General features: G+C 39.8%; 1 protein-coding gene across 1 annotated transcript in view; it reads right to left on the bottom strand.

Annotated features, from left to right (window-relative positions):
* The window catches only part of LOC101592793 (3 beta-hydroxysteroid dehydrogenase/Delta 5-->4-isomerase-like), a 16,965-nt gene extending 11,811 nt beyond the window's left edge, over window positions 1-5,154 (bottom strand). Inside the window, exon 1 of the mRNA XM_004646193.1 lies at window positions 5,010-5,154. Within this exon, the coding sequence (XP_004646250.1) occupies window positions 5,010-5,154 (145 nt within the window). The remainder of the gene's footprint in view (window positions 1-5,009) is intronic.
* Between the last annotated feature and the right edge of the window lie 4,744 nt (window positions 5,155-9,898).

The following is a 9,898-nucleotide window of genomic DNA, read 5'->3' as shown; positions in this document are numbered from 1 at the left end:
ATTTGAAACTGTCTCATTGCTATATGTTTATCAATAAAACTTTGAAAAGAAAAAAAATTTCTTCCTCTGAGAAGTGTGTGTTCATCTTGGATATCCATTTCTGGATTGGGTCTTTAAATTTTGGGGCCCTAATGTTCCTTAGTTCTTTATAAATTCTAGAGAACAGACTTTTGTCTGAGTGCTTATTTGTTATGATTTTTTCTAAGTTTGTGGGTTGTCTTTTCACTTTGTTGATAATTTCTTTTGACGATAGACCTGGGTCAAGTTTGTTTTTCAGCATGTAGAGAGCCAATTTTTCCAGCACCATTTGTTAAAGAGACTATCTTTCTTCCAGGTAGTGTGTTTGACCCCATTGTCAAAGATCAGGTGGCTGACTATGTTCCTAGAGATCTCTGCATCTTCTAATCTATTCCATTGATCCTCAGGTCTATTTTGTTGCCAGTACCATGCTGATTTGATCACAGTAGTTTTGTAGTATAATTTCAAGACAGGAATTGTAATGCCTCCTGCTTTGTCTTTGTTGGCCAGGATTGCCTTTGCTATTCTAGGTCTTTTTTGGTTCCAAATAAATTTTAGGAACAATTTCTCTAGACGTGGGAGGTATGTTGGTGGTAGTCTGATAGGGTTTGCATTAAATCTATACAACAATTTTGGGAGTATGGCCATCTTCAAGATGTTGGTTCTTCCTATCCAGGATCAGGGAATATCTTTCCATTTTCTGAAACCCTGTATGATCTATTTTTTCAGAATACTGTAATTTTCCATGAAAATATCCTTGATTTCTTTAGTTAGATGAATTCCAATACATTTTATTTTTTGTGGGGCTATTGTAAAATTTATTGATTTTATAATTTCCCTCTCAGTGAGTTTGTTATCCGTGTAGAGGAATGGTATTGACTTTTTTGTATTGACTTTGTATCCTGCTATGCTACTGAATTTGTCTATCAATTCTAGGAGCTTCTTGGTGGAGTTTTTTTGGTCTTCCAAGTAAAGTATCATGTCATCTGTAAATAAGATAGTTTCAGTTCTTCTTTACCTATACTTATTCCTTTTATTTCTTATCTAATGGCTCTAGCTAATGAATCCAGAACTATATTGAATAGGAAGGGTGATAGAAGACATCCTTATCTTGTCCTAGATCTGAGAGCAAAAGATTTCAGTTTTTCCCCATTCAGAATTATATTAGCTGTTGGGTTATCATAGATGGATTTTATCAAATTGAAGTAGAGGACTTCTATTCTAATTTTCTATAGGAGTTTGAACATGATTGAGTGTCAGACTTTGTCAAAAGCCTTTTTGGCATCAATTGAGTTGATCATGTGGTTTTTAGTCTTCACTCTATTCATATAGTGTGTTACATTTATAGATTTTCAAATATTGAACTATCCTTGCATCCCTGGAATAAATTTACTTGGGCATGTTGTATGATCTTCTTGATGATTTGCTGCATTATATTTTCTAGGATTTTATTGAGGATTTTTGCATCTATGTTCATAAGGGAGACTGGTCTATAGTTCTCTTTCTTAGTTGCATCTTTCCCTGATTTTGGTATCAGTATAATACTTGCTCAAGGAATGATTTTGGGAGAACTCTTTCCTTTTCAATTTAACTGAAGAGTTTGAGGTGTATAGGGATTATATCTTCTGTAAGTTTCCTGTAGAATTCAGCTGTGAATCCCTCAGGACCGGGACTTTTCTCTTTCAGCAGGCTCTTTATTACATTTCATATTGAATTGGCTGTTATTGAGAGTTGTTATATTTTATTGATTCAGTTTTGGTAATTTTTACCTTTCTAGGAATCTGTCCATTTCATCTGCAACTTCTATTCTGTAAGCATAAAAATTCTCAAAGTGGTGATTGATAATCTTCAGAATTTCCACTGGGTCTGTAGTAGTTACACCCTTTTCATTCCTTATTGCTTGTATTTGAAGTTTTTCTTTCCTCTTTTTGATGAGGTTAGCTAGGGGCTTATCCATCTTTTTTTAATCTTTCAAAGAACCAGTTTTTTGATTCACTAATTCTTTTAACCGTTTTCTTCATCTCAATTGAATTAATTTTTGTTCTAATCTTTATGGTTTCTTCCTGTCTTTGGGCTCTGGGTTTGGTTTTTCTCTTGCTTTTCTACATGTTGAAGGTGCATCATTGAGGAGTTTATTTGTTCCCGTTCTGTTTTCCTAATGTGTGAGTTCACAGCTATAAATTTCCCTGTCAGAAATGCTTTCATGGCATCCCATTAATTCCAATATGTTGTGGTTGAATTTTCATTGAATTGTAGATATTGTTGAATTTCTTGTTTAATTTCATCTATGACCCACTGATTGCTGAGTAGGGTGTTGTTGAATTTCCATGTATTTAGAGGGTTTTTCTGGTTTCTTTTGTCATTTATTTCCAGTTTCATTGCACTGTGGTCAGATAACATGCATAGGATAATTACAGGGCAGGCTGTGCTAGGTCTGGCCAGGCGGGGCGGGGAACATCTGGAGAATGCAGGGAAAGACCTCTCTCATGTGGCGGGCCTGGGCTTGGAGCTGTCCTGGGGATTATACCCAGGGCCTTACACTGACCTGTATCTTTAACTCTTTTTTAAAAATTTTGAAACAGTCTTGCTAAATCACTTAGCCCATGTCAGGCTGGGCTTGAACTTGTAATTCTCCTACCTTACTCTTCCAGAGTTCTGCAATTACAGGAGTGCACCACCATACCCAGCTTAGAATTTAATTCTGGGTGGACTGAAGTGTCATGTGTGGATTTGGATTGAAGGAGAATCAGAGGCAGTGGTGTGCTAAAATGCTCACCTTGACCTCATGATGTCAAGGCCACTGGTGTGAAGGATGTAAGAGAAGGTGCAGTGAAAGTAGTTTAATTTAACCTCTCTGCCAGTATTGTGATGTGGAGCAAACAAGTCCCAGCAGAGGGTGCAAAGAAGGGGTGACATTCAGCATAGCAGTGCAGTGCTTTGTGTATTGTGTCATCCATGAGTCCTTTTATGGCTTGTGTCTAGATGTTTCCCCAAAGCCTCATGCAATCATGGGTGTGGACCTCTAGAGCTCTTGACTGACTATAGCTCAATGCTGAGATGATGGGTGTGAATTCTACACTTGCCCTAGGGCTAGTAACCTGCATACAATATAAGGAAAGAGGCTTCCTTACAGCTTTTTCTCCTTTTTTCTCTTGCTGCTTTTGCTGTTTTCCACTGCCTTAACCTGTTGCCCTCTTCCATGTGCCACACTGCTTTGGAGCCAGATGCAAATACTATGAGTCAATCAAAGCTATAGACTGCAACTTCCGCAAACTGAATTAAATAAATCTTCCCTTCATTAATTTTGAATGTTAAGTATTTTGTCTTAGCAATGAGAGAAAAGTAAATAAGACAGAATTTGTTACCAGAGAAGTGAGGTTGTTTTTGTGACTGTACCTGACCATGTGTGGTTAAAGAGCCTTTGGGAATGAGTTGTGTGAAGAGTTTGGAAAGGTTTGGAAATGTTGCCTGAAAGAGTAGAGCTGGAATAGTAGAGCTGTTCTGTATGGGAGAGTAGAGCTGAAAGAGTAGAGCTGTTATGTATGGGAGATTCTAATCAGAGCTCAAAAGACCAGAAGGCTGATAATAATCCTGTTGGTAAAGACAAAGTTTAGGATGTTTCTGCTGGGAAGAAGGACTGCATTGGTTGTTGGACTCCAGATGATGTATGTTATGGCTTGGCAGAAAGTTTGTCTGCATTTTGCTGATGTGAAGAGACTTTGCCTGAGATTGAGATTAAGGGTGGTAGACTGATTAATCTGGCAGAAGTAATTTCAAAGCATTCAAATGTTGGAGCAGGGGTATGGCTATTTTGGGGAGCTTTTATCCAGATCTATATTGATTTATATTGGAAATAAAGAACTATATTGAAATAAAGATCTATATTGAAAATAAACAACAAATAGCCCAGCTGGAGTTTAGGGGATGGGGAAATAGCTTATTGCATGTGCTTGCCTGGCAAATGCAAGGGCCTGAGTTCAATCCCAGGTTCCACAAAAAAAATGAGTTTGGCCAGGAAAAAAGTTACAGTAAAGTTGTGGACTACAAAGACAGCTAAATATATTGAAATTGCTGAAAAGGAACAGAAAAAATATAAATGATGGCCTGAGGGCATCATAAAAAGCAGTGTCTCCATCCTTTGCAGCCTCAAACCTGCAAAAGAGAAAGACTTTGTTTTGAGGAGTAAGCCACAGAGTGCCACATTTCAGAATATTAGTGGCATAGAGTGTTTATTCCTCAGAATCATGTTCAGAGTGCTCAGGGACTCAGGCACTTGACCTCTACAGGCAAGAGAGAGCAAAGTTTGGCTACTGCTCCAGCTGGCAGCAAACCTTGGCATCATTCACATGGTGCTGATTTTGGAGACATGCAGAGTACAAGATTTCTGAAGTTAAGAAGGCTTTCCCCTACATTTTAGAAGGCCTGGGAGACCAGGCAATGTGCCCAATGGAGAACAGTGTGTGAAGCTGTGAATGAGAAGGTGCAGTGGAGACCCCAGAAGTTTCGGAAAGCCAGGAGCGTGGATCATCTAAGGAAAGCTGCAAGGAGGAAGCAAAGTGGGCCTAAGAGAGAAGCCATGGGAGTAGTAACCACCAGATGTGCTGTAGAGGTAGAGCCACATGGAGCTCACAATTTTCCACAGATTGCTTTTGATAGTGCACATGGAACTACAGGACTTAATGTTTGCCCTGATGGGTTTTGGACTTGCTTTAATCCCAATGCTTTGTATCCCTCTGTTCCTACCTTTTCAAATTACAGTGCTTATCTTGTGCCATTGAATGTTGAAAGTGTTTAAATTTTCACTTGTATAGGGGTTCACATTTAAGAGTTTACATAACATCTCATAGGAGACTCAGGACTTGGAGTTTTGCTGAATGTGACCATGGTAAGAGTCTTTTTTTCTCCAAGTTTTTTTCATGTCAATGAGCCCCTCTCAATGCCTGCTCAGACTTCACAATGGATTACCACATTCAACCCCAGAGCTTACTTACTAGAGAATTCTTCCTTGGTTTCTGGTTTGAAGGCCTTATCCAGAGCTCTGACCTCCTGAAGCCCCTCCTCTTGTACCAGTAAGTGGATGATACTCTTGCCCAGGAAACCTCCTGCTCCTGTCACCAGGCAGCTCCACCCTGTCATGGTCAGTGTAGTATGCAAGACACAAGGAGCAGGAGTGGTGACTGGGTGATTCTGGAAAGGGCTAAAGAGAAAACCCAAATTGGCAAAGGGCACACAAGGCAGTGGTGATACATAGATGGAAAAACTACTCAAACTCACTTTCTCTACCTCTCTATTATAAGTCACATCTGTGATCCCATCATGTGCAGATGTTTTCCCCACCAAATATGCAAAGTCATGTCTTCAGTAAGCACCAGTCTTGTCTGACATTCACTATCTGGAGAGACTCAGACCACTTAGGGAGAAAGCTTTGTTCCTACTTTTGCTCCAGCATACTTCAGAAACCATTTAGAGTCTCCAGGTTATTTTACTTGTACTCTGGAGCCACCAACTATACATTGGAGTTTTGACAATCCCCTTCTTTGATTCCATTACTTTGCTTGGGCAGCTCCCTAAACTCAGGGAAAAATTTATGATTCTGATTTGAAGGCTTTGTCAATTTATGAAGAAAAATTCTCTCTGCCATTTGAAGGTTCCCTGGAATAACTGACTAAGCAAATAAGAGAAACAAGAATTTCACATCAGGAAAGAAAAAAATCAGACTTTTCTCTCTCCACAAGAATTCTTTCAAAGTTATTCAGAAGATTATACAGCCTATTTCTAAAGGTGGGGGGAAAATGAATCAGATGAACAGTTTGGGGGGTAATAGTAAGTTATAACAAGCTGAGCTCTTTGAACTTGGAGAACAATGGCTTGGGACAAATCTAGTTGACCTCCAGAACAGAAAATTATTTTGAAATGATTTCATAAAGGACTGGAATACTGGTGAGCAGTGTGTATCAAAGGTGTGCACACATTTTTTTAAACAGACTTGAGTCTTTCTTTCTAACATAGGAATTTAGTTAATGGAAGTTAGGAATTGTCCCAGGGGTAGCTGTCCCCTCTTTGAGCATTATTCCAGTTCTTAGAAAAGAACATACCAAAGGAGAGCTGCTTTCAGCATTTGATGTTCCCTGAGTTACTTGCATTTAAGATAGTCAATATATTAGAGTACCAACTTTTGGGATGACAGCCCATAGATTCTTTCATTATTTATGTAGAAAATCTCTGTCTGTCTGTCTGTCTGTCTGTCTGTCTGTCTGTCTGTCTGTCTGTTTGTCTGTCTATCCTTTTTTGAGACAAGTTCTTGCTACATGGTTCAAGCTGGACTTAAACTCACTATGTAGCCCAGGCAGGCTGCAAACTCATGGTGATCTTTCTGCCTCAGCCTCTCCAGTATTCGGTTACAGGTGTGTACCACCAAGCACAGCTATGTGAAGGATATTGAGAGCCTACAGACAAAGAGGTACACAGTGGGATGCTTGTGTGGAAAACCCAACCACCTCCAGAAAGCTTCAGATGCTCACTGATCACTCAGCACTCAGGAGCCCTATCCCTTTGGGTTTTTAAGGAGGCTTCTTTGCAGAGGTATGAATGAAAAGCAGACAACTGAGTATAAATGGGATTGTATACAAACATGTTGACCCATTCCAACATGCTAAATTGGGAAACTCAAGAACACTTGTCTGGTGTGCCATTTTGTCATTGTTTCATTTTGAGGCTAAAGAGCAGGACTTCCCTGAAGTTCGGAGGTTTTCATTACCTACTATAGCTTCCATAGAGAGAGATGTGATCCAGGTGCTGTGGAACACCTCCACCCCCACTTTATATAAATATATACATTTATAAATATCACATGTGTTATCAAACCCTTGTTCTTAATCCATTATGATGATCATCTCATGTCCCCATCACCACCAAGAAAAATTGAAAGAAAATGTAAAGTTCTAACCTGTCAGATTGTTAAAAAGGCAGGTGAAGGATCCTTGGTGCTGGTCCTTTCATTCTCCAAGGCAGGACTGAAGTTTTTATGCTGAGACAGCAAGCTGAGTTTTATAATCAAGAGCTCTTCCTGTTGATTTATCTTTATAGGTTGGTTTATCTTTTATCTTACTGCCTTGGGTAACAAGCAACTTGCTAACATTACACCACTGATGTGTTTCCAAAGACCTATATACCAGTTGTTATACATATGTGGGAGATTTGGGGGAAAGCTCAGGGACAGGTACTTAAGGAGAAGGGAAAAGTGTCAAGCTAAAGAATATAAAATATATTTTTGAATCACATGAAAATAAGTTTTTCCCTCCGTTCTCAAAAACAAAATTTAGCAGTTTCTCTTGATATAGAAGGCAATTTGATAACTAGGCTGGACGCTTCAAGTCAGTACAGTAAACCATAGAATCATTGAACCAGCAGTTTCTATGGAAGAAATGATCAATACATACACAAAGTGGAAAGAACATTTCATTATATTTAGAGATCAGAACTGCCTCTACTTGCATGTTCCTAAGCCCTTGCCATGCACAATGGGACCATAAAATAGCTGATCTCCAGTCCTAGAAGACAATGGTCACCGTATTCTTCTTTGAGCTTGATGGTTGTGGCTGGAAGAACAAACCAGACAATGTCTTGGTGCCACTGGAATCTTTTGAGAACACTACAAGAAACATGGGTAAGCATATCTTAAAGAAGGGCCATAGGGGATCTGATGCACCTGGCTACACATGAAAGGGTTGCCCACATTGTACTTTGCCATGGATCGGTGACAGGAAGTTCATCTGGTCATGTTGAAACTTAAGGATTTGATTCATTGAGGCCAGCAAAGTTGTTAACCTTAGAGGAGTTTTATGTGTTTATGTATTAAATCTGGATACTAATTGCAATGTGTCCTAAGAATGTTCGTATCAAAGCATCCAGGCCATCTTAAAGACCTAACAGGACAAAAGACTGTGAGAACCCCTGTGGTGCAATCTTTTCCTCTTGGGGCTACTGGGCAGCCATCTCTACCAGTTACCCACCTGTTCTGGGGATGAGACACAGTCTATTGTGAGGTGCAAGCTGCTGTAAGGTCACACTTCACTGCCCTGACCTCCTTGATGCTGCTTTCCACATACATCTGTTCCAAAAGAAAAGGTCACAAGTAAGTAATCCCCAGGCCAAGAGCCTGTTCTCATTTCTCATTGCAAATAGAACAGCCCCAGATGAATGGGCTCCATGAATCTATGGCATGAGCAGGTAGGAGGAGGCACAGAGCTCCCTGCTAGGCAAATAGGTGAAGGAGAGATGGAGAATCTGGCACATTCTCACACTATATCAAGGTGAAAGTTGCTGTGTTCTCTGCCTGTGAGTAACCCACCTTGGGGTGACTTTGCAAATGTAAAGTGTGACTTCTGACACCTGGCTGGGGGAGTGGGGAAAAATAGAAACCTTTTGGAAAGGGTTGAAAGACTTCTGACAAGTTCTGCAAAACTGCTTGAAGTAGACTTTCTCTGCGCCTTGTATATACTACATGTATTCACTCTCCCAGCAGATGTTGCAGTCCTTGCAATGATAATAGCCACATTTCTGCTGGAAGTACAGGTACTCTTTGCCTGGCTAAGAGCCCAACCACAACCTCTCCTGTGCAAGGGCAACTGGGGTTCTCAGTCCCTGCACAGCAGTGTTTGCTGCATTGCACCAAGGTGTTGTGCCTTGGCTTTACCTTCACCCCTATACCATAGCAGCTAGGCCTGCAGGAATGTGGCCTGAAGCTAGAGCTCACAGGCAACTGGAGTTGTATGCTGGCAGCTGGCCAAGCACTAGGTGGTCACCACCTGCCCATGGCCACCTAGGAAGGATGATGAATCCACCCCTGAGATGGCTTTTTCAACTAAGAAGATTTCATGGTGGTAAAGAATTGCTAAGAATAAAGCAGTATATCAATACTGGAATGACAAATATATGACCAGCACTTCTAAAAGTTTGGGGACAGGACATTGCATGAAGTTCTAGTGTGTTATGGACATGGACAGTGTCCGTGATGCTAGTTGGTGGGACTGGTGTCAGATGTCACATGTGGGACTGAGCTACTGCTATTTCCTTGATATTCCCTTGTAGTCCTGGACAGAATCATGACCCATGGGGTGCAGGAAAAGTCCATTTATAGAGTACACTTATGGTAATATTTTCCTGCTGTGTGCAAAAGAATAATTGAAAGACTGCTGTTGTATACCTCTTTTTCTCCTGTGTTTAATTGTTTTCCCTATTTGGTGGATTCTTTACATTCTCATTAATGGAGTTGTGATCATTTTGGTCCCTCTCTAGAATCTCTTTTAGTAGTCTGCATAGGCTTGGCTTTATCATCATGAAATTCTTTAGTTGTTCTTTGTCATGGAAGAATTTCACTTCTCCATTATACTTGAAAGAGAGTTTTGCAGAGTATATCACTCTGGGTTGGAATTAGTTTACTTGTAAGATGTGTAGTACTTTGCTCTATGCTCATCTTGACTTGATGGTCTGTGAAAAGAAATCTGCCATTATTCTGATGGGTTTTCCTTTAAATGTGATCTGCTTCTTTTCTCTAGCAGCTTTTAGTGTACTGTTCCTGTGCTGAATTTCTGGGATCTTAATTATTATATGTCTGGGTGTGGTTTTAGTTGGGTTGATGTTATTTGGAGTTCTATATGCTTCAGTTACAGGATTGTCAGATTGTTGCCCCATATTTGGGAAGTTTTCTGCTATTGCTTCTGTCCATAGTCTTTTTATATCATTTGGATTTACTCCTTTTTTCTCATTGATGCCTATTAGTCTTATGTTGTTCATTTTTGCATCATCTTGCAGGTATTGAATTATTTTTTCCTGCATCCTAGTTATTTTTAAGAAATCTTTTTTTTTTTTTTTTTTTTTT

This window comes from Octodon degus, unplaced genomic scaffold (assembly GCF_000260255.1).
Source record: "Octodon degus isolate 3935 unplaced genomic scaffold, OctDeg1.0 scaffold00257, whole genome shotgun sequence".
Taxonomy (NCBI): Eukaryota; Metazoa; Chordata; class Mammalia; order Rodentia; family Octodontidae; genus Octodon; species Octodon degus.
The sequence above is the reverse complement of the archived record's forward strand: the minus strand, read 5'-3'. Positions and strand labels throughout refer to the sequence as shown.